Source organism: Cotesia typhae, unplaced genomic scaffold (genome assembly GCF_013202065.1).
Source record: "Cotesia typhae breed Kobodo isofemale line unplaced genomic scaffold, CoteBio_Ctyphae contig_36, whole genome shotgun sequence".
Taxonomy (NCBI): Eukaryota; Metazoa; Arthropoda; class Insecta; order Hymenoptera; family Braconidae; genus Cotesia; species Cotesia typhae.
The window spans coordinates 1,384,213-1,410,910 of NW_027423744.1; the positions used below are offsets into that span (position 1 = coordinate 1,384,213).

The 26,698-nt window shown below is 27.5% G+C and overlaps 2 protein-coding genes across 2 annotated transcripts; both read left to right on the plus strand.

Moving 5' to 3' along the window:
* The first annotated feature begins 3,560 nt into the window (after positions 1 to 3,560).
* On the plus strand, positions 3,561 to 6,621 carry LOC141526808 (uncharacterized). The gene is made up of 2 exons (XM_074241916.1): positions 3,561 to 3,795; positions 3,866 to 6,621. Exons 1-2 carry the CDS (start codon positions 3,561 to 3,563, stop codon positions 5,899 to 5,901), a joined length of 2,271 nt encoding a protein of 756 aa, XP_074098017.1. The 3' UTR covers positions 5,902 to 6,621.
* A 10,217-nt stretch (positions 6,622 to 16,838) lies between these two features.
* On the plus strand, positions 16,839 to 26,497 carry LOC141526809 (testisin). The gene is made up of 8 exons (XM_074241917.1): positions 16,839 to 17,286; positions 17,368 to 17,412; positions 19,814 to 20,086; positions 22,868 to 22,953; positions 23,050 to 23,135; positions 23,261 to 23,535; positions 24,635 to 24,792; positions 26,101 to 26,497. The coding sequence occupies exons 1-8, from the start codon at positions 16,839 to 16,841 to the stop codon at positions 26,257 to 26,259; spliced, it is 1,530 nt and encodes a 509-aa protein (XP_074098018.1). The 3' UTR covers positions 26,260 to 26,497.
* Positions 26,498 to 26,698: the final 201 nt, after the last annotated feature.

The window sequence follows — 26,698 nt, forward strand, 5'->3', positions numbered from 1 at the left end:
CTTTGTATAAACAAATCGAGCTAGTAAGTTGTTGTTTATACAAATTTTTTAAAATATCGTTTATTTAAGCACAGCTATATATGTTAGTGTTTTATTGATTGTTTTCGAATATATTTATTAATAAAGGTCAATAAATTATAATGACATTCAAGGTCGAATCTCAGTCTCTCGTCAGCATAATATGATCAGTGATGTGTGTTTAAAGACCTACTTTTCTACTTCGGAGAAAGTAAGAGGAATCCTTCAGCTCTTATACCTTTATGCTTGTGAAAGTAATATACATATATATTTATACAGAGATGTATATAAAATTGTATTAAACATAAAGAATTAAGTATATTACTTTATTGCTGACTATATTTTTTTTTATTATGCTTCTTACAGCTGGTAGTAGCCGAAAGGGGTAGTAAAAGAATAACGCTATTAAATAAGAATAGTTTTATAAATTCTAATAAAAAATAATTGTGATTAAATTAATAATTATGTTATTTTGACTTTCCAATAGACCTTAAATAAATGGTTATTTTTTAAAATCTGTATAAATAAAACTTTTAACCGGATGTGGCTGATTGGAAAGTATTTTGATCGACTTTTACATTAAAAACACTGTTATTTTCAATCAATTTGTTTTAATGCGATGAGTTGTGATATTTATTTCATTTTCAGTGAAACAATCTGGAAAGATATTAAACAGAGAAAATTAGATGTTTTTATGATAATTATACTTATTTGTAATAAAGCTGATTTTAATTCTGTTGAAACCAATAGCTTGCTGGAATTAATTTTTTGTTCGATTTATGTCTAATTCATTATACTACAGTAAATAATTATTAATACTTAGCCTATATTTATTACTGTTTCATTTATTTACTATATTTAAGAGTTTTTTAAATAATTGTTAAGCTTAAAAATTTCGTTTTTATACCGTTTTAAATAATTACATAAAATGTATGAAACATCTAACCGAGCCTCGAATAATTTTTGATAGAGTGAACTTTTCAAAAATATTAAGGACGTTCCGAGAAAAACCTTTTTCTTAAAATTTTTTGAAATTTTGAGTACTTATACTCATAAATATCCTCTACAAGCAGGAATTTTTTAAATAGTCCTTGCGGCACTAAATTTTGAAATATTAGCATTTAAAATTTGTATATATTTTACATATACTAGAATTTGAATTTGCGCGCGCAAGCGCGCGCCTAATTATAGAGTTTGAATATATTTTCATGCTTATGATATATTCGACCAATCACATCACGAATAAATTGATGCCACATACATTTCATCTCAATTTTATATTAAAAAAATTAAGGAAACCCTATGCTGACCGCGTTCAAGCGAACGTTTCATTGAATATCAATCGTACTTTTCTTAGGATTGTTTTAAAAACTAAGAATCATTAATTGAAAATATAATAAGTATTTTCTATCAAAAATAACAAGTGAGCGGTATTCATTTTGTTATAAAAATGTTTTGAAGTTAACGACTTCCGATATTTTACGTGAGTGGAAGTAAGTGAGCGATAGTCTGTAAAAAGAGGCAGCATTAGTGCGTGAGAAAGAAACCAATAGCCATAACCTATTGGTGTCTTTTTCTTGTTTGGAAACGTCCTTAAGACATCAAAAGGGTTCAATTTTCTTCAAAAATTTGCAATGTTATTTCTAGTAAGTTATTTATAGACTAAGGCATAAAATTATAAGGGTTGCTCAAATTTGAAATACTGCGGAGTGTACGTCAAATTGTTTGAGTAGAGACACATAGTGATAATTTGTAGAACTCATTTCATGGTACATGTGTACAGGGTGAAATAGTATACGGTGTGTGTTTTGGATGACGCTAACAGATACTGGCCAGTTTGAAAGTATACTTATTGATTAAGTTAATAAGTTTTACACAAGTGTTACTAGTTTTTAAGTTTTTATTTTATCCAATATTATTTAATCGTTATTATTTACTGTATAGTGAGATAAATATAATTTTGTATACTAGCAATAAGAATTTTCCAATTTTTGCATCACCACGTATGTTGTAGTGTATATTTTGGACGCCTGATCAAAAGTTACCCAGTTAATAATTGGCAATAATTAATAATAATAGTTCGATTTTAATGATCATAACTACCCTATTACATTCTTTTGTTATAATAACTGATTGCTCAATTGGAGATATTAATATATGCATATATAACAACTTATATTTGTGGAAATTGCGTTTTATTTAAGATAGTACGATCATACAAACTATAGTGCGCTCAATATAGTATAGTTTTTGTTATTCTCTATTCTCTCATTCATTTTTACTTATGAGCATTTTCGAATATTTTGCTTATTTATTAATCATATCTTAAAAATATGTTACAACTATAAATAAAATTATTTAAAAAAATTTAATAATTGTCAATTGATGTTAGTATAGTTTTTGGAAAAAAATTTAAAAGGGTTCCTTAGATATATTCAGTTATATAAGTAAGGTTCTCGGTATATCCTTATAGTACAATGTATAAGAGCCTCAAAAACTTGAACTTTGAAATTTAATATCACTGAAATTGTAATATTCAGAAACTTTATTCTGCACCAATTCATGCAGATTTCTTTGAAGATCAATCTGTCCAAATTAAAAACGAAAACCCCTAAGAAAAACCACTTGGTGATGGTACTACTTTAATCAAAAAGTTTGATAATCCACAAAGAAAAGTAGCTGATGCCTTGCGCATCAATGTTCATAAAAGCGTAATATATTTTTGATAAAGGATTGATAAAGAAATCCAATCTATTTTTTACCAAAAAAAAAAAAAAAATAAACGTTTCCGAAAAATAACATTGAATAATATTATTTAACTAAATAAAAAAATTTTTTTTTCTTTGAAAAATTTTATTGATTATTAGATAAGATAAAAGCCCCAGTACATGCTTACTCCATGTATTTGTATATCTATATTCTCTATGGTGGCGCAAAAAAACCGACTATTTTTTTTTTTTTAGTCGAGTAAAAAATGTTAGTTTTTATGTTTCAAGAGCCCTCTCCAAAGGACAGCTCAAAAAAATCTTTGAGAGGTCACTTCAAATTTTTTTAAATTTCAAAAATCGTCAAATATCGTATTTTTTTTTTTGTTGTTACGGTGTAATTTTAAAGACCAAAAAAAAAGTAAGTTTTTGAAAGTTTTAGTTCAAAATTTTAATTTTGAAAGGTCACTTATAATTTTTTTTTTCTGTAATTAATTATTATTCAGAGTTATATTTCAAATTTTTCGGAAATTTTTATTTCTTTGGCCAAAAATAGGGTGAACTTTATTTCAAAACAATTAAAATAATTATTCAGATTCGATAATCGCACTGTTTACAGTTACAAATATTAACTGACAATATTTAAAAAACTTTTTTGAATGATAGCATGTAAACTTCTGAAAATTAAAAAAATGTAAAGATCATTGAAATGTTTTCATCAAAAATGAAAGTTTAAAATAATTTAGATTTCTATTTAATGGAAGTTGTAATTAATGAATAATTTTTTTTTCTAGGCGGATCGATTGTGACAAAGCCGATATAAGAAAAAAAAACATAATGGATTCAGAACAACGAAATGAAAATGCGGCTAAGGTAAACAGAAGATTACTATACAAAGTTTTAAAATCCCGTAACATAGAACAGGTTAAGATTCTCATAAATGGAGGATTTTCTGTAAATACTATCTTGGACGGTACCATTACACTGTTATGTTTAGCTATCGAAACTGGCAACATTGAACTATCAAAATATCTGTTAGACAAAGGAGCAGACATTAATTCTAGCTTCGGTGGCAAAGGGCCTTTGCATTTAGCTATTAAATATAGTAGTTTTGATTTTGTTAAATATTTAGTAAATAAAAGTGCGAATATCAATACTATTGTTAGCAAAAACTCCATTGCACGTAGCTATTTTAGAAGAAAAAGATGAAATTATTAAATATTTATTGGATAAAGGTGCTAATGTAAATTCTATTTGTATTAATTGTGAAATAGAACCACCATTACATCTTGCTGTACGTCTTCGAAATTTGAAAGTTATCAAAAATCTGATAAATAGAGGTGCTTACGTCAACGCTGTTTTTGAAAATAAAACACCGTTGCATTTAGCCATTTCCTTAGATCATGAAGAGACTGTTGAAAATAAAAATAAAGTTGCTAAATATTTGATACGAAAAGGCGCTAATGTTAATTTTGCTTCTGAAAATAAAACTCCTATATATTTAGCAGTGGAGCGTAATAATATAAAATTAATAAAACGATTGCTATCTAAGGGCGCTAGTTTAAACGTCTTTGATGATAAGCTATCACCATTACATTTGGCAGTTAACAATAATAATCTCAAAGTAGTAAAGTTTTTCTTAAGCAAGCGTGTTAATGTGAATTCTATTTGTGACAATAAAACACCGTTGCATTTAGCTCTTTGTAATAATAACAACAAGGTAGTTAAATTGTTGTTAAAGAATGGTCCTGACATTGATGTCATTTGCGACAACAAAACGCCACTATCTTTAGCAATCATTCGCAAAAATTTAACATCAGTTCGATATTTGGTTCAGAGAGGTGCTAATGTGAATCTTATTTCTGATGGTATAACGCCATTACAATTAGCTATAAATAGCAAAAGTCTAGAACTAGTGAAATTTTTGATAGAAAATGGTGCTGATCTGACTGCTATTTGTGACCGCGAAATTCTACATGGTGTGGCCGCTTGTAGCAACCCATTTGAAATAGCTCAGTACTTGTTGGAAAAAAATTCTGATGATTCTACCAGTGACAAAAGATCGTTAATTCCTGTGGCCGCTCATAATTACATGTTGCGTGCAGTCAGAAGCTTGTCAAACAATTTTACTGGTGTGAATTCTATTGATCTTGAAAAATCACCATTGTATTTAGAATTCAAAAATGATCCATTGAGATTAGCTCATTTTTTGGTAACCAATTGTGAATATAGGGATATAGATTGGGGCCAATTAGATCAAAATATACTATTGAGATTAGCTGTTTATAGATATTACAATTCAATGGCAAGATTTATAATGAAGCGAGATGCTACTTTCAATACCACTGAAATACTTCATGTAGCTATTCAATATGATAACTTAGAAATACTTGTGGATTTGATAGGCCAAGGTAGGGTAAATGTTAATAACTCTTATGACAATCGAACACTGTTATTCCACGCTTTGAAAGCTGGTAGTTTGAGAATCGTTGAGTTTCTAATTGATAACAAAGCTGACATTAGTTATATTTGCAGTAACATGAGTTGCCTACAAATTACGATGGCGAATGAGAGAATTGAACCAGCTACTGTTAAGTATTTGATGATAGCTGGTTATGATGTCAACATGGAAGATGAGAACAAAAAAGTTGCGGCTGATTATCTGGAACGATATAGTCATAGACATCATTTTGTTCAGATTGTTCAAGAGCACATTATCAAATTAATAGCCGCAAATTTGTACGTATGTTCAAAAAATAAAAAAGTGACTCTTGCTCACAAGAAATATGATTTACTGTATCGTGAGTATGCTGAAGAAGTCAATTTGATGAAGCTTGATGAAGCGTCGATTACTTTTGATGTTAAAGTAACTTGTTATGATTTGTTGAGAAAATCAATACATAAATCAGCTTTGAGATTCAAGCATTTATTTCAAAATAGATTTTGTAGTTTTGAGAAACCATCTATTCCGTCACAAATTTTATCTAAGCTTGATCATTATAGAAGTATAGTTGAGTTTCGGCTTGTAAAGGCGTTAGAAAGAGCAGAATTATTAGTCAAAGTAGACGATTTTTTTGTTGGTATTGCTCGACATTTGGTATTAGATCCAGAAGTTATGCGGGAAATTGTTGAGTATTTTAGTAATCAGGAGTTGAAGTTAATTTCTGATTTCTTATAATAATCATTTTTATTCATGTTTATATTTATCAATTATTTATGTCGAACCTTAATCTTGATAAAAAATTAAGATAAAATGTATCATGTATGTGACATCAATTTATTCGTGGTGTGATTGGTCGAATATATCAAGCATGAAAATATATGCAAACTCTATATTCAGGCGCACGCAAATTGTATTCTATTATTTATTAATCTGTATAAGATATCGGAGAGGGACGTAAAATTAGGTGGTTTTGAAAAAAATTCGAAGACTCAAATCTAGTAAATCTTATTTTTTGTTAACTACATTCCATGTAAATAAAACAAATTTTCAGCTGCTGTTAAAAAAATTTTTCATTTTTGCGGGCAAAATGGGGTACCATCTCAAAGAGTAAAATAAAATTCTTTCCGCGAAGTAGAAATAAGTCCTATTTGTATCTGACCATTTAGATAAGTTGCATCAAAAAAATTTTTTTTTTTAATTTTAGAGTTCAGAACGGTATTAAAATTGAAATTGAAGACTTTACAAGTAGAAATTTTATTAATTAAGTTTTTGAATCGATAAATTTTAAATACTTCATTTTTTGTGTACCCCATTTTGCCCACTCCTACTCTACTCATATAGAAATTATTAAATTATTTTATATTATTCTCATGTATTTTTATTATTATGTTAATCATGTGCTCATTGAGACAATTGTATTTTTACTATTAATAAAGTGTCTATTGTATTCTATTAAAATAAAAATAAACTGTAAATAACCAAAATTTTTTTAAAAATCCCTCGATAGTGCATTTTTACCAAGTAAGTATTGTTTCTACGGGTAAGTGTTCGAAATTCACTGATGAACAACGTTAATTATTATTTTAAGCAAATTGAGGAATATAAATTATTTAAAAAATAAGGTAGAGTATATATTAACATTTATCTCGATTTTTCTGAACAAACTTGTAAAATTTGAATTTTTCAAAGGTTAAATTTTTCAAAATAGCGTTTTCATATGTTGTGTTTAAGCTAATATTCATGTAGTTGGAGAAATATTATAAATCAAAGCAATTTGGATATCATACAAGGTATGTTTTAAATATTTATTTTATTATAAATAAAATAATTAAAATGAAACAAAAATAGATTTTTAGAAAAGTATTGAAAGAAATTGTTTGAATTTTTTAGATTATCAATTATTAGTACCAAAATTTGTTTGTGTAATTATTTTTGTTTCATGATACTGTTTGATGACAAATTTGACAAAAATAAATATCTATCCTTTTCCATAATACTTTTAAAGCCGTTATATAAAAAAGAAAATTTCTTTTGATAAAATTTGATTAAAAAGTAAAACGTCTTTGATAACTTTTTGGAGAAAAAAAAATTCACGTCCTTTCTCAACCTTCAGAGGTACTTTGTTCGAAAGTTATGCGTCAATATAATACAATTAAAGGCATTTACAAATATTATTAAAAAATCTCAACATCTAAATTGGTGTATAATAATAAAGGTTGAGCCAACAATTTTTTTAACCGAAAAAAATCGTAATTCATTTACAACAAAGTCCTTACTCGCGTTACAGTTAGTGATTATAATTGTGAAATATTACGAGGTAAAATTTACAAGTGCGGAACAAAATAACCAAGAGACAAAATTGCGAAAAAATAACTTTTTAAACGTCTTGAAGTATCCAGCCGTACGAAATGAATTCTGGATCTCTTTGACAATAATTACTAATCTTTTATTCTACTATAAATAATAAACAAAATAATCTTTGTCTAGTTTCCGCTTGCACAATTTCAAAGACTCGATCATTCAATAAGTAAATATATAAAACATAAAAAATTAAATCAGCAAAATTATTAAATCTACCGAAAAATTTTTTCCGAAAGTATTTTTTTCCTTCACGCTCTCGTTAGGGAGCACAATAAGATCATTCTTAAGGAACATTGTTCTGTGATAACAATCAAAAATATAACAAAGATCATACAAAAGTGACATTTAAAACAACAAAGAATTCGAAATTTTTAAAATATGCCAACTTTTTTATTCCGGAGAAAATAATTCCGTATTTAATCGCATAATTGACACGCAATTCAACAAAAGGCATATTTATCACACAATTGCACAATAATTCTCATGCTAAATAAAATAGTTATTATGTATCGTTATTGTTCACTGTAATTAAAATAAAAGCGGTAATAAGCTATTCGCTTAATTATTTATTTAAATTTATTGACAATATTTTTTTCTTAATAGACATCAATTACGTGACGTCTTTTTTATCTCATTTATTGACCATCTTATGGCTGAATATTCGACGATAAAAGTATAAAAATAATAATTGTTGTTATTGTTCGAATAAATATAACCATAATAGTGGGAGAAGAGAGTCACGAGAGAGTTTATACCAACCAAAATGAAACTACTTCGCCGGAGAAAGTGAGAGCTAGTCCGTGTTGTCTTGTAACGTTTGGTTGTATATCGTGTTGTGGTGGATACTGCTGGTTAAACCACTAGCACGTTAAGTACAACCGAGTCCATTTGTATCTCATCGGTTAAGATTTGTTAATTTTTTGAAAATATTTTGATCGTTTTTTTCTTATTATTCAAAAACTAATCTGGCTTCGCCTCAACGCTAAATTAAAAAAAAATATTTTTCAAAAAAAAAAACGAGTAGAGGCGAAGCCAATGATTGTGACTAATGTTCTCAGTGATCTTTTGTACGAAAATTAATTCAATAAATTCAAAGTGAAAAATGCCTGTGAAGTTTAATAGGATTGAAAAATTTAATTAATTTATTTTATTAAAATTATGAAGAAAAAAGTTCATCATGGAAGTGAATAATTGGTTTTCTGTTTACATTAATTAATTTCACGCGAAATGTAATTGGATGTAAATAATAGTTTCTAATTAATTTGAGAAAATTATTTTGGACAGAACTTGTGTTTTTAAAATTAACGAAACAAAGTAAGTAGCTATATACCAGTTATTGTCTTACTTGTCAAAATTTATTTTATTTATTAATTTACTCGAAAAAAAAAAAATATCCGTTACACAATGGAAAGTTATTCGATGTACTTAGATGAAAAAAGATAAAATTAATTAGAGCATAAAGAGCATTGTTTCAAGGCCACCAATGAAAAAAAGGAAAACACGATGTATAAATAATAATCGGAGAGAAGGGACTACATCAACAACGTACGATACTTTTTTTTTTTTAATGTACAATTTATCCGGCAATCAAGTAGCGAGTCATAAAAGATTTCTTTCGGCATAAATTAAACAAACGTGTAATCCCCCAGATGGAAAGAAATCGAAAGCGCTGCCGATCGTCGGTAAAAAAATATAAATAAAATTTCTCTTTCATGACATTAAAGTCCCTTTGTGATAGTGGAGTTTTTTTACCAAAAATTCCACATCACATTTAGTGTTGATTTTTTTATTTATTTTGTTAAAATTTTGACGTCTACTTTCACGTTCATTTTATTGAAATAAACACTTATTTGTATCGATAGAAAAGAGAAAGATAGATTGACTTTCGAGTGATGCATCTCCTGAGAGACTAAGACGTTCAGGTGAAAGTTCGCATGTCTGTTAGATTTTAGATATGTTAAATGATAAATTTATAGAGTTTTATTGAACCGCGGAAATGGTGTAGTTTGGACAGACTTGGAAATTGATATATAAACTAAAGGAAGTGGGATTAATATAAAGCGCGATTATAATATTGTAATTAGGTAAATGTATAAACTGAATCACGGCAGCGTGAACGTGAACGTGAACTTCAATCCTTGTTTCTTGATACAAAAACACATGCACTTTCACTTCTTGTTTCTTGCTGACTAGTATTACCAGTTAATTTCTTATATTTTTATGCAAATAAGAGTGTTTATAGTTTATTATAGTTCACTAATGATGGATGATCATTGTTATTATGAAAATAGCTCATTTCAGTGATAAGCGTGAGTTAATGACCTACTAAACATATCTTACTTGTTCAAGGTCATTATTGCTTTTGATTATAAATAATGTGTGAAATTTTTTTATTTTATTCAAATGCAAGAGATATGTGATTAAGAATTATATTTTTATGCTATTGGAGTAGATAATTGAATGGATATTTAGTTAAGGATAAATTGATGACTAACATTAACGCGAATTATTACAGAAAAATCTCTCACGAAAAATAAGGAAACGTGTGAAAAAAGTGTCAAATTCGTATAAGATTATCTAGGAGTAGAAATGATCAAAGCAAAATCTTGAAAAAAGTCATTCTTTTTTTTTTTTTTTTTTTTTTTTTTTTTTTTTTCCCCAAAAGAGCATGGAACAAAAAAATTTTAAAAACAGATTTGATCCGTAGAATTTTTTCAGTTATGATCGTTTGGAAAAAAACTTGGAATTTTGAAAAAAATTCATGTCTCAAAAACAGATTTTTATTGGTTTTAAAAGTATGTAAAATTTTAGTTTTAAATAGAAAAGAGTGACCTAAAAAAGTGGTTGGTTTGATATGGGATGCCTTATAAAAACTGTGCTAATATAATGCCCGTCTTACGATACGAAATGCTTAAGATTGTGCTCTGCTCTCAATTTGTCAAGGTCAAGTATTTTTCTGGGCCTAAATTACATTTATAGCGTTTATTTTTAGGGTAATCTGAATATCTGTATGATAGAGTGGGTTGAAAAAAAAATTGTTTTTCTTAGCTTGTGAAAAAATAAAAGTTTAAAAAAGTAAACATTTTTTTATTTAATCAATTTTTAAATTAGTGATGAATTTAACGTTTTAATTCCAAGTAAAACTGTTTTTTGACCTTGTAATATTTCAAAACATTTAAGAAAACATTTGATATTTTCAAAGAACATTTTTTCTGTTTAACATAAAACAATTTTCTTTTTATCCTGCACATTTTTTCTGTTTATTTTTTTTTTTTTTTTTTATATTACTTATACCATTAATTTTTTTTTTTTTTAATGAATAATCTTTATGAAGCATGTGCTCTTGGACTTTCCCAACTTTGTATCAACGCTGAACCGATTGTAAAGTCACACTGCACTTAAGCTTTAATTTTGATATTAATAATAGTATCATTTAAACATCAGTAGATTTTTCGTTTAGCTGATGCATTTTTCTGTTGATAATAGTTAAATTGACTATCAATTTATGTACCTTCGTTACGTAAGAACAAGAAACAAACTAATCTGTTAAGAAATAAAAGTCATTATCATTATGTATAATAATGACAGATAAGTTGGAAAAAATGTCGGTATGAATCCGGGATTACCGATATTTTGTGAAAGTCAACATCCGGATTGGTAAAATTGACAGTACGCGATTATGAAATGATTCGCTATTTATAACCACATAAAAATGTCATCAATGGTTGTTGTAACGTGCCTGAGTGTGAGTGTGTCTATGTATGCATGCGAGTTGTTAAGCAAAAGGTGTATGATTCACGTTTATGTGTGTATATATGATAAAGAAAAGGAAGACGAGGCTATTGCCACTTTCCCTTGTTGTCAAAGCCTTCAACCAGTTTTTAAGCCGATGATATATCACTTTCCCTATTTCTTCGTCGTATGGATTTATTGAGTTTCTATTTGCTCTTATACTCACCAGATGCTAAACAGCATTATTCATTTTCAGTTTTTAATAAAAAAAAAAAAAAAAATATGGTAAATATAAGTTGACTTTTGAATAATCCAATTTAAAAGTCGTAAAAGTGAATTTTTGTTCAGCGTTTACTGTCGTTTATTGTAAAAAGAAAATAAGATAATTTGTGTACACTCGGATGATGAGATGCTTTTTACTTTCACTTCATTACGAAGTCACCAATGACGTAAAAGACTATTTTACGATGCGTTTAAAAGATTATCTATTACTTATTATTCATTTTGTTCACTGCATGAAAAATATGTACAAATCCAATTTGATATTATGCTTTTTATAAATAATAATAAGAGAAGTTATAAAAAAACTAAGAAAATCCAAAACGCTCAAATTATAAAAACATTTTAATTTATAATTAGAAAAAATTATCATTTACTATTGATGGAAAAAAATTGTTCTTTATATTCATGTAAAAAAAAATTACAAAAAATTTACTCCTCAGACCATTCATAATATTTTCCGTTATTTTCGTATTTAAAGCGTCAGAAAATATACCAGTCTTTGATTTGAAAAAATTGGTGAAAAATTCTTTCGTAAATTTTCGGATGATACACCTTTTAAACTAATTGTTCGATTACAATTTGGTTTATGCTGCTTGATGCCTGATTTGATGATTAATAAAACATCTGGAAGTTATTTCAAAATTACATTTTTTTTTGTTGAAATCGAAACTTTTAGAAAATCAGAATTTATAAGCAAAGTTTCACTAGAGCAAACCGGTTATTATGCGTAGGAAGTGGATAAATATCTTATTTCAATAAAAATTAAATTAATTATGTTAACTAGCACATTCATAGCTTCTGTATTAGCCTAAAATTCGTGAATCTAGCTTCTTGAACTTGATCATGACCACTGACCGAATTAATTCTGGACTTATTTGGTCATTGTCGAAATTATAAATCTTTGAATTTATAAATTTTTGCACTTACTCTTCGTCAATGATCGAGGGAAAAGAAATATTATTATTTCGTATCATTTCTTCTCAACTGCAATTTAAATTATTATTTGATCTCGTTGGATCAATCGAAATACCGCAAAATTTTCATAAAAATTTTCAATTAGGTTATTTTCAATAATCTACTCAACGAAATTAACATAAAAATGATTATGCCCATGTTACACAAAGAACAACTTTTTATTTTCACGTACATTTAACACTTGTTCTATTTTAACACATGATTTGTTTTGATTTTGCGAAAAATTTTTCCTTCGCAAAAGAATGACATTTTTTCATAGTTTGTCGAGTTAGAAAGATGAGATCAATCAGGGTTATCATTTCAATCTAACATAATCTCAAAACTGAATATTGTGAAATCGATTGTTAAGTTTCTGATTCCACCCTTTCTCTGCAAGTAGGATACATCATTTTTTCGAGCCTACTTCGAATATTTAATTTGAGAGAAATAGAAAACTATGAGATGCAAAAGTACTCCTTTCAATATTGATGAATTGAATTACGTTGTTCGTTGTAAGATTACACTCCAGAACGGGTTGTCTCGATGAAGTTGCTAATGTGGACAGTGGTGTTTTTATAATCTTAAATATTTTTGTCATTGATTTCTATAGGACCAAAAAGCAAATCTAATCTTGTACAGGTCAGTGATTTTCGCAGAAATTAAAATTAAATAGGCCACTGGGCGCTGTATATGTCCCATTCCTTTGTTTTTCTATGCGGCAAAGTAAAAACTATTGAATTATATAATGTTTACTGAACATATGCGATAAAGAGAAATATAGAGCAAAAACTGAATAAATTTAGCACTTTCTCCACAAGACATATCAAAATTCAACTATCAAAGTATTTGAAAAAAATAAAAAATTCGGGATAACCGTAATCGATTTGTTAAAATAACTTTTACAAAAATCAATCAATTTGAATGATTTTAACCGGCATTGGAAGGATTTCATCAATACTTTAACAGTATTACATTTAAAAATCATTCGGATCAGTAGTTTCCGAGATATTTCAACGGATAATAAGAAAATCTCATTATTCATTATTATTCAAGTCTTTCGTCATCAACATTTCTAGCTTCAACGAATTAATTACTTTGCGTGATTCTTGCAGCAATCTAAAAATGATTATTGGATTTTAAAGTAAATTATGTATTTTTGCTTTATGAATTTTTGGTTCCTGGTGCGGAGTAAGTAATTCCGTAAAAAAGTTGTAAATATCAATAGTGTGTAAAAACAAAACTGCTAATTCAAAAAAATTAAAAGCAAATGATGCATTATGAAAATAACGTTAATTTGATGAAAGTAATATTTTTTTTATTAAAAATAAAATTTTAGACAGAATATTGAACATGTAAAAAAATGCATTACTTTCTTACATAAACTAAAATAATTTAAAATCATAAATTATGTATAGTAAAAAATCATACTAATATATTTATTTATATATTACAATTTATTTAATAATTTTAATTATGTGTTACGAAGTTTTAATAATTACTAGTTAATTATTCATTTTCTAATTATATAATTAACTGAATAATCTGCAAAAAATTATTATTGGAATTATGTTAGAATTCAAAATCATGCTATAAAAAATTTTACTTGCACGAATGGCTTACAAAAATTTGCACAGTTGACTGTGCGTAAATTTTGTTTGAAATTTTTGTTAAAAGCTTTTTTAAGTCTTTCTGTTGGAAAACTATTTAAAAAATAAATTTTCTATGAAAATGTAAAAATCATAAATTTGAAAAAAGAAAAAAAAATGAGTTACCTTTAAACATTGACACGATTTTGTATTTTTTTCTCACTAGAAATTGTCGATAAATATTTAAAAACAAAACTACTAGGTGAAAGTTAATATATTAATGATGATTATAATAGAAAAAAAAAATTTATACCTGGATGCATTAATTATAAAGTTATAATCAAAATATACATACATGTAGCTAGTAACCAATTTTAAATATGTGCATTTAATAATATTGCTTGTTAAAGATATCGTTAGAACTCAAGTCCATAAGCTCGGTAATAAAAAATAAAATCTAGTAATCTTAGCAAATGTTTTTAAATTGAAAGAACCCAACTCTTATTTTAAAAGCTATCAGAAAAAAAAATTTTTTTTAAATGAATACAATTTTAATTGGGCATTCTTTAATTTTTTCTTTTTTTTTATGACATCCTTAAATCATCAATAAAAATTAATTTAAATCTTAGTTCAAAAAAAATTATTTTATTGAACTGGTCAATTTTTTGGAAACTAAAAATGATAGATTAAACAATTCATATAATATAATAATCGAAATCATGAATATAAATCAATAAAATAATATGTGTTATATACTCGAATTCTATAGAAGACTATCAGCTTACATAAATGTAATTACGTGTTATTACTTATTACTATTAACTGGTTTGTTTTACACGTGAAATGAAAAAAGCCTGTAGCTGCATAAGACTAATTTCGCTCTCGTTATTTACACATAGGACGACTAATTAGCATCCTGGAATTTGTCTTGTATCTGAGACAGACATCATACTCTAGCTTCCGGTCGATGTTACGGAGATTAGTTTTGTCGCATGAATAATAATCTTTTGCATCATTCGAGGTGAAATCAACTCTGACTAAGTTCTTTATTTATTATGATTGAAAATAGACAAATAAATTTGGTTATTATTACATAACAGTTATTACCTCTTCCAATGAACCGTTATAAAAAGACATCTATTCAACGCTCCGGAATGTATCAGATCTAAGAAGATAAATATTTACTTTTTCATTTCAATATCTCTCAAATCTACTTTTCTGATATAATGTCGGTTTAGAAAGATCTTAATCATTCAAAAGTAATAAAAAATATTACACTTAACATATATGAATGCATGTGAAGCGCGTGCGATCGCGCGGACATTAGAAAGTGAAACTCATTTGTATTCAACATTATTTTCAATCAAGTTGCTTTATTAAGTTAGAAATATCAATATAAATAAAAGGCATTTGCGGAAGCTACTGAAGGTTATTCCTTGTATTTTACTCATTAAAAATTATAGCAAAATATAGGAAGAGAAAAGAAAAGTTTTCAAAATTTCTTGCTAAAGGCAGTACTCAAATTGTCAAGCTCATTTTTCAAAAAGCGGCAAGTATAAATTTCAATAAAGGTCAAAAAATTTATTGATCTTTTCATTTTTTAATAGCAGATAAATTGGTTCCGTACCTTGAGGTGATCACCGGTCAATTTAGGAATATATCATTCAAGTAATGAGAATGGAAATTACATTATTTACAAAAAGGAGAGACATTATTGTCTTCTTACACTTAATCTAGGAAAAACCTAAATTTTTAAATTTAAGTTTGAAGTGTATTGAACAAAATTTATCAAACAAATAAAATTTTCACCAAAATTTCTAATGAAATTTATTAGAGTTGTAATCTAATTTTTACAACCAGTTTCGATTTAATACTACACATAATTAGTTTCAACGAAGACTTTAATTATCGATTTTTTTATTTCTGTATTCTGTTATTATTAAAATTAAAAATCTACTTCTTTTTATATGATTGTTATTGTCACTGCCAAAATTTTGTTAGAATCGTTTCTGAGCTTTAAGTCACAAAAAGTTATTTTTTTTTTTTTTTTTAACAACTCATACAGTCTCATGCAAATTTTCAATAATCAGTCATTATTCATAATTATGTTTCAGATTATTATAATTATGATAAAACGAAATTACTGTCTAGATTGTAATTTTTTACTTCTCATAGCTAATTTTTTTTTTATAAATACATATAAACTATAATTGTCCATTTAAGATTATAACTTTTCATTTGAGATAGTATTTTTTTAAACAAAGTCGTAATTATTGTAAAAGTTTTTTCTCCCAGATGCAGAAAACTCGATTCCTTTTTATATAGAAAATTAAGTGATTCACAAAAAAATTTTTTACACTGTTTCCATAAATCTAGCCGTTTAAAAAAATAGGGCTAAAGTTTGAAGAATTTACGAAAATTTTTTTTCTCTTTATAAATTTATGACTTTTTATTTATTCAACATCATAAAATGTGTAAAATATATTTTTAAAGAGAATTAATTTTCAAAGATGTTTTTTAGGTTTAATCCGATTTCTGAACTTTTTAATAAATATCTCCAAAAAATTTCAGTTTAAATTAATCCATTAATTTCTTGAAGTATTTCTAATGAAGTATACTAAAATATTTTTCAGCATACAAATTTGAATTTGAATGAGGGTATATATAATATAGTTATTAATTTAATTTAATTAATGAAAACACTTTTTTATGAATTCCAGAATAACAATGATGTTCAATAAATGTAAATCCTACAAAATGGCAATAATACTGGCATTAATGGAATTAATTTGTATATCAAACGGACAAATATCAAGAACAGTAAACGACAACAATACAGTTAACACAAAAAACCGCACCCACAGTGTCCTAAATTTTTCGACAAGAAGAAAACGGCTGGTGAGATATCCACCAGGGAATTATATATTCGACAATTACCCACCAGGAATTAGTGCAAGGATTGGTTATCCAATTGCAAGATTTTCTCCAGTACCACCGTTTCAACCAGCACCATCGAGCTGGCGCCAGGCAAAATCATCATTTTGGCGATCGCCCATTGAAAACTTTCCACCGAGACCTATTTTAGCCCATAGAACACCCAGGTTAATATTCCGTGATGACTTTCCAACGTTTCCTGCCAGCGGAGTCGGATCATCTTTTTTTCAAACTAATCAACTGTCTCCTGACACTGATGAAGAATTCCGAGGTATTTTATTTTATGCTTATCAATAAACAATCGATTAGTAATTATCATAATTATTATGTATAAATAATTGAATTGTTTCAGATCAGCGGAAACAAATTTTTACAGATTATCCCAAACTTGAAACTGGTATGACCTTTACAAATACTTGTATTTTTTTTCTTATTTATTTTAACATTAAATTTTATTTCTAAATTTTTGCTTCTGTTTCTGTCACTAACATTTTCCTGAATTTAGATTAATGTAAAAAGAGAGAGGAAGCTACAATGGGCATTGCAATAATTGTAATAAATAAGTAATATTTCCTTTCGAAATATTCTTCTCAAAAAAATTAAGGAATCAAAAAATAATTTCTACATTTTTCAGTCATTTTTTGACGGTTTATATTTAAGTTAAAAATACTCACATCGAAATCATAAAAAAGAGCATTAAAACTATAAGAATCTAGTGTTCAGATCTTTCAGTAAAAAATTTTTAAGAGCTACAGTTCTCGCGTAATGTCAAGAAATATTGGAAAAAAAATTAGGAAAACGATTGACTCTAAAGGCCATACCTGCAACTTCTCGCTAATTCTAAACTCAATGTTGCACTTATTACGTTTTTGAGTTCTTCGAGCTTAAAAATATAATATCCGTGTCACTTTGAGCTCCCCGGGCTCAAAAGTCTCATAAAATTTTAATAAAACACTAGTTTTTGAGTATTCAAACCGCAATAACTTTTGAATGAATAAACCGATTTTTACACGGTTGGCGGCATTCGACGCTGTTTTCAAAGCCTCATAAATAACCTTTAAAATTGAATTGATTGAACTCAAAATTTCGAAGTAATTACGAAAAAAACACTTTTTTAGGTTTTCTTTCGACAACTAAACTCATGAACGAATCAACCGATTTTGACCGGGCTGGCAGCAATCAACGTGGTTTTTTTGAGTTCAAGAGCTGATTAGTTTTTGGAATTTATTGGTGAAGCCGTTTAAAAGTTATTCAAAAAAAACCATATTTGAAAAAAATTTTTTTGGTGGTTTTTTTGAGATTTCTCAAAATCTACCGGGCCGAATCAGTCCAAATTAATATATAAGATATTTTGATTTTTTTATTTCTATGAATTAATATTTACAAATTCAAAGAAAGAAATATAAAAGACATTGAGTTTTTCTTAATATGTTCTTTGTTAATAAATCTTTTCAATTTATTTTAAAATAATATTCGAATGAATGATTTATTTCTTATTATCTTCATCAAGCCTTTTTCTCTGATATTCAATTAAAATCAAAATTAATCTATTTATTTCATAGAAAATCATGATATACCGCACTTTCAATACACTTTAATTGACTTTTCAATTGCTACATGGAGTTTTCTTTTCCATTAATGATAAAATTTATTAGTTCATGACACGAAAGATTAAATTACAATTTTATCCTTTATAATTACATATTCCGATTTAAATATATTTAAAATACTTATACCATGTCATATTATCAAGATATTGCAGTAATTTTTCTCCAAGTGACCTTCAATCTTTTCATTTCGGGCTACATACTTTTTTTCAACTCACTCATTTTAATTTGTTTCCGAGTTTAGTTAAGAGTTATGACATTTCAAGGTTATTGGATTCTTAAACTACCGATGAGAAAGAAGACTATTAACCTTAAAACTACGACTTTTCGATTTACTGACTCGGAAATTCGAATATAGTGAATGAATAGAATATTGTTTTAAATTTTTGATAGAGTTTTAATGTTTCATCTCTCTAGACTGACAATGCTTTCAAAAATTTAAATTAAATACTGTACTGATAAAAAGATTCGTTAATATTTAATAAGTTGTATTAATTGTTAATAAATTATTTTATAACATTAGCTCATTTAGTAAATATTTATTCACTGTTAATAATTGTATTTTTCTTTCGAAAAAATATTTATTAAAAGTTAAGAAACAAGTAGTCATATTTAATAAATGAATAAATTGTTTGTAGACAAATAAGTTCATTAAAAATTAATGAATTCTTTCATGAGTATGGAATTTAGAAAAAAATGTTATTGATTTTTGTTTTTCAATGAATCTAACAAAGGTATACCTAAAAAACATAATAAATAATCATTACAATGCCCATTTAATCCTCTGTCTACTTAGGATAATTATACTAACTAATAACGCAGTAGAAAAGCTTTCTCGAATAAATATATTGTCTTAAAAAACGGATGTTAGAACATGATGAAACTAACTATAATAATAAGAGGCTACAATATAACGTCACGCTGACTAACCTCGTTGATAATCTTTGAAGAATTTAACCTGTTATTATTATTATAATTTTTTTTTGTTACACGCACAACGAGTAAAGGTTTTTAGGACAATAAAATTTTTCGACACTTTAATAATTAAGTTATTTCTTACATGACAAATGTTTCATTGACTTGGAGTAATTTACTAAATTCGACAATAATATATTTAAAATTAAAACAAACAGACAATCGCTGATTCATGTGTCAGTTTATATGTGAACAGAAATACCATTATGTGTACAGAGAAATCGCGGACCGAAAAAAAGCCAGCATGGGAAGGTGACGAAAGTTTGTGCTCGGACGGACGAAGCTGCGAATTTTTTCTTAAGTGTTGGATGACATCTGGGCTATTGGATGGCAGTTGTGGTGGTATTATGTACGCTTGTTGTCAACGTAAAGACGCTAAAGCTATTGCCGGTGATTATAATCTTATTGAAACGCCTAGAGAGCAATTATTACATCCCCAGCTTGCTAAGCCGGACAGTACGAACTTCAACCATGTCAGTGACAATCATCGTAAGTTGCCAATTGTCTGCATGCAATTTATTTATTATTTATTTTTCACCATCTGCATGTATACATTTGGCTGAATCGCATGCTTGCATTGTTTTCTTTTATTTGGTTTTGAAATTTTTTTCCTTTGGTAAAATTACTCCAAGTCTAATGAACTCTATAAGGTGGAAAATCCAACTCTATAATTGTATACTCTAAAAAAATAACTTGATTATAAAAATTTTTTCTTTTTATTTAAGAAATTAGTTATGAATCACAGAAAATTGAAATAACTTTACTTTTTCAAAGAAATTATACGTATACTTTCTCTAAAAATGTTTCTCTCAAAAAGTTAAAAAATCAACCATTTGGAATATTTTTGAGCGGTCCAAGCTGAAATGGAACGAAAAGTTTTAGGGTCAATCGCTTTTCAAATTTTGTTCTGATATTTTTTTTTGATACAGAAAAATAAGTCATTAAATGTTACTAATATTTACGTCAAGCAACAGAAATATAAAACTTAACCCCTGACAGACAAACTGGGTAAAAAGTACCCATTCCTAAAATTTAACTTTATTGGAATTTTACAGAGTTTTTTCATGTTAAATGTTATTTTTATATTACTTTAAAATTATATCTAGGGTAGAAGTACCGTTTGTGGCCACTGTACCGTTTATGGCCATTTATTGTCCAATTAAACGATAGAAATGAATTTATATTAATAAACTATTAAAAACTCAATATGTTTTAATATAAATTTTTTAAAACTCAACAAAAATATGGTTACAATATTATAATTTTTTATAGATTAATTCAAATGTTAACTGACCAAAAACTAAATTGTAATTAAATTGTACAAAGTTTTTTACAAAGCATTAAATTCTTTTCGATTCCTACTGGAAGGAATGACAATACACTTATAAAATCTATGAGACCTTATATAGATAAAATAAATGAGAATGTGTCAATATTTTCAAGTATTTTATGAAAATCTATGATTTTTTTTTCCATTACGATCGATTTATTAAACTTCAATTTCGAAGAAAAAAATTGATAATTTGTTTGAATAGTTTCACAGATAAGCGATTGAAAGTAAATTATCGCATTTAAATCTTAAGACTAATACAAGTAAATGTTAAAGTAACTTAAGAAAGTAATAAGATTTCAATTAATTCGTTGTGAAGTTACAAATATTTCTTCCGGAAAAATTTTTATTGCAAAATTTGAAAACTCATAATAACGATTATTTAAATCAGACTTTCAGCTGTACATATATGAAAGGGCTTTGTAAAAACAACTTTGGTTTCACAATAACCCTTGCAGCAACGAGTTTTCTCGCCACATTAAAAAATAAAGTCTGTATAAATTAACAAATTTAATGTAAATCAAATATTTTTGCTTCGGAGTATATATACGTATACGGAACCAAACATTTTACATTCATTTACGGAAGAAATCAATGGTTTTGGTGTACTTATCGTCGTCCGTGAATTCAGTAAATAACTCACTGTAAAAGTTATTTGCAATATCATAATAAGACAGAGTAATTGGAAAATTTTCTGCATACTGTTTTCCGGCAAGCACACAACTTAAGAATCACCTATTTCACTGACTGTGACTATTTTATATTCGAATAGTTTTTTCACTAGTACACGGTTCACTGCTGAATAGAAATGTATTGAACTGTTATCAAATCATTGTTCTAATGATAGTTTAATGATATTGTTATCTCCATAATAAAAAGTGTGCTTGCTTCACAACCTATCAAAAATTACAGATACTACATAATAATAAAAATTAACATTGTCATATTAGTAGTTGATATATAATTAAAATGATAAAAGTAGATATATTTTCACATTAACCGGTCTAAAATTTAATGGAGATACATTGATAAAAAATGTAAGAGATAAGCTTCAGAATGGTGCCATTACTACAGATTTACAAACTTTTTGTCAAAATATGATTTTTAATACAAAATTGCAATTGGAAATTCGAAAAAACTCAATACTCTGTAAAATTTTAGAATGGAAATCGTACATTTAAATTTGATATTATTCTATGCATACAAAGTGCATCAAGTGCTGAAAACTTAATTAGAATCGCATCACTTATTCACTCGGTTTTCTTGTACTAAAGTTAGAATTTGATAAAAGCATTTTATTCATAAGGTGCTTCAAAATTTATTTAATTGATGACTTCCAAATATTATTGAGAAGACATGCAAAAGATTTGATGTCAAGAGCTCAAATTGTTTACTGACAAAAAACATATCTTGTTAAATAGAATTAATCTCCATGAAAGATTAATATATTAGAAGTAGTCACTAAGATATATCTTCGATTGATAACTATTTAGAATGAACTGCGTCCTGTGTTTAAGGACTAGTATTTTCATGAAAACTACCAGAAAACTCTCTCTCTCTAGAAAAAAAAAATTAAATTAGGTCATTTTTTTTGTGATTTTTTCGTTGTAGAAATGTTCTTCTGAACAATTTTTTGCTCATCCTCGAGTTTCAATTTATTGATTCGAAAACTAATTTCTTTAATTAAGAAAAAACGTCTTGAATAAAGATTTAATTTTTGAAAGAAATATTTTCTTTGATCAAATATTTTTTTTTCGGTGCAAGAAATGACATCTCAGCAAATAAAAAATTATATGAAAAACAAATAATAATAAAATATACAATTTGTTTAACCTTTTAGGAATTTTATCATTAAATAATTAAAATGAGTTACACCTTACACCATAAGAGAAAAAAAAATTCCCATAATAACACTTATTACATCAAATTATCTTTTCCAGAATGCGGGATTTCATCAAGCAAACAAACAGCACAAAGACGAATCGTTGGAGGTGATGACGCAGGCTTCGGGAGTTTTCCTTGGCAGGTATTTAACAATTACAAAAATTTCTCTAAACACTAATTTATTTACAAGTATGTAACTGACCTCGAACTTTAATTACACTTTTAATTCAAACTTTAGGCTTACATTCGGATCGGATCAAGTAGATGCGGAGGGACGTTAGTTAACCGTTACCACGTTGTCACAGCCGGCCATTGTGTTGCTAAGTAAACTATCAATAGTCATGGTCAAAATACGAACCATTATTAACCATGAGTACCATGGTTCTGTATTACCCATTATGTAATTGTAAAGGCTATATAATTTTAAGTTTTTTTTTCTTGTGCTTTAGGGCGTCTGCAAGGCAAGTACAAGTCACTTTGGGTGACTATGTGGTCAATTCAGCAACCGAAAATTTACCAGCTTATACTTTCGGAGTTAGAGAAATTCGAGTGCATCCTTATTTCAAATTTACGCCCCAGGCTGACCGATTTGATGTAGCTGTTTTGAGATTGGATCGTCCAGTTCATTACATGCCGCATATTTCTCCAATTTGTTTACCGGAGAAAAATGAAGATTTTCTGGGGCAATATGGATGGGCCGCTGGATGGGGCGCTTTGCAAGCTGGTAAGTAATTCATCATTGTTTTATTAATTATTTAGTTTAAGATTGAATAACTTAACAATCTAATGACTCTTATTTTTACGCTTACGAAAAATTAATTTCAATCAAGAGAAAAAATCGTGAATCAAAAACGATTTCTGAATTCAAAAATTTTATGTTTAATTTAAGATGATCAAATTCGTCAAAATTATGTTTTTGGTTCAAGATTATTCTTTTTGAATCAAGTCAGTTCTTTTGTGAATGTATAAAATAAAAATTTCATACCAGATGTTTTTGCTCCCATCATAAATTACTTCTTAATCTTAATACGGTTTCAAAATTAAAAGTTTAACAAATATTTTTATATTGGATAATTTTTTTTTTTTTTAATGAAAATATATTCAGTATTCATGTATCAATTGATAAACAAAAATTCAAATTTTTTGTAATACCCTCGATTTTGTTGCAAAACCGCTTAAGCACAAAAAAAGTGATAGAATTCAAAAATTCGATCTAACTAGAATTTTGGAGATCATTTTGAAAAAGTTTCTCTAGCGATATCTTTTGAACATATCAATTGATTTTAGATGCGTTTTGCGGCATATTCAAAGTTTTTTTAGACTAATCATATTTTGAAATTAATTGATGCAGTCATCTAAAAATAATTTTAACGTAGTTTTTCTTACATTTCTATTTTTTTCGAACTCTCGCAATCTACCGAACTGGAATGGTTAAAATTCAGAAAAAAAATATAATAGATTGTCTGATGAAATAGTATATCTAAAAATCGACTGAAAACCATAATTTTTCAATTTTTTAAAATTTGATCACTTCAATTTCTCCAAAATAGCTCCAAACCTGAGCCTCGTTATAATCTTAATTAATAAAAATTAGCCACTAAAACTGCTGTAAAAATTATCTAATTATTAATACAACTGTAACTTTCAAATAATTAACTGACACTTATTTATTATTCGAATATAAGAGTAGGAAAAATGCAATTAACTTTCCAAAGACCATTTTAAAAGTATAATTATCCCATTTATTTTGTAAGATGGTGCTTATCATAATTAGTGATAAATTTCCTCTACTATCATTATGACTATAATCGCTTAAATTTCAGGATCGAGATTAAGACCCAAGACTTTGCAGTCTGTAGACGTTCCAGTCATCGATAACAGAGTCTGCGAGCGATGGCATCGTTCAAATGGTATTAATGTTGTCATTTACGATGAAATGATGTGTGCAGGATATCACGGAGGAGGGAAAGATTCATGTCAGGTAATATCAAAATTTGCCAACAAATTGTTACCCCTGCAAACTTTATCGCTTCAAATGTTTCTGTCAGATTGACGTCAATCTATAGTCAAAATTTGAGAGGCCAAGCATTGTGTCGATTCGTATACAAATCGACACTAATGTTTGATGTTCACTCTTAGTCTAACTTATCCTGATAGCCGGCGCTTTCTTAAAAAGTTGTTGACTTTCAGCAGTTAACTTAACATCATTTTTCAATAAATAAGAGTTGTAAGCAAATTGACGAAAATCTACGGCCACAATTTGAATACAAGTTAACAATCAAACTTGTAGTTAATTTCCTTTCAACTTTACAACAACTTAACTGAAACCGCTTGCTTTTCCAACTCTTTCCGTCAAGTTAGCTTCAAATTGTGGCAGTAGTTTGACAGCAAGTTTTAGTTAATTTCACTATCAGGATTACTGAAATTTAAGTGACAAAATAGAAATTTAATGAATTTTGTCAATAGCCCCCTTAGCTATAACTTATTGTCAACCTACGATCGCAATTTGAAGCAAACTTGACGGAAAGAGTTGGCAAAACAAGCAAAGCGATTATCTATCAGTTACCTCCCGTACAAAAAAAATTCTGATTCAATATGAATTTAATATTGAAATTCATATTTTGACACAAACATGAATTAGTTATGAGATCAATCTAAATTTGAAATTGATTTGTATCTAGAAATTAGCACGCCTGTAGAACTTCGGATCCTGCTTTAGAATTTTAATTAAGACTTAAAAATACTTTATGTATAAAATTTATCCTAAATATTATTACATCTTTATTAAAATTCTAAATCAGGATTGAAGGTTCTACAGGCCCGCTAATTTCTATCTACAATTCAATTTCAAATTTGGATTGATCTCAAAACTAATTCATTTTTGTGTCAAAATATGAATTTCAATCTTAAATTCATTCTGAATCAGAATTTTTTTTTGCACGGGCTATAAGTTACTCTGCAAATAGACGTCAAAACTTGCTGTACAAGTATTTCAGTCGAATTCTAGTAAAATTGAAAGAAATTTAACTATAGGTTTGATTGTTAATTTGTATTCAAGTTGCGGCCATAGATTTTCGTCAATTTGCTTACAACTGTTATTTAATGAAGAATTACCGTCAACTTGATGTTAAGTTAACTGAAACTGCTAGAAGTCAACTACGTTCGGAGAAAGCGCTGGCTATCAGGGATGCGTATTAGACGTATCAGTAAAGATTGACATCAGTCTGCTACTGATTGATTCTCGAAGAATAAATAATTGTTAGATGCTGATCAAAACGAATTTTTACAGGGTGACAGTGGAGGTCCTTTGATGCTTGAAAAAACTGGCAGATGGTATCTTATCGGCATAGTTTCCGCTGGTTACTCATGCGCTCAAGCAGGGCAGCCGGGTATATACCATCGAGTTGCTAAGACCGTCGATTGGATAACTTACGTCATTAATTCGTAATTTTCAGTAAAAACTTGGTTTTTCATAGCGAAAAAAAAAAAAAAAAAACATAATTGTTTTTATGTTATAAGTATTTTTATGAATGCATTCTTTGAATAAATATTTATTAATTAGTTCTTAAATAAGCATATGAAAAAAAAAGAAATTATTTTTTTTTTTAAATTTTTTTTTGAACGTTTTACTAAATAATAATAGCAGTATCTGATAATTTTATTATGTAAAGTATTTACTTGTGATATGTGCGTCATGTATATAGTAACAATAATAAGTTGTTATTTTAAATAAATAAATTTTTTAAATATTTAAATTATTCACTTTTAATAATAGCAGTAACAGATTGGAATTTCGCTTCGGACGAAGTGTTTTTATTATTTGTTTATTTATACTGTTTGAAAAATATGAGAGTGCTTATATGCACTAAGTTCTAGTTTAACAGATA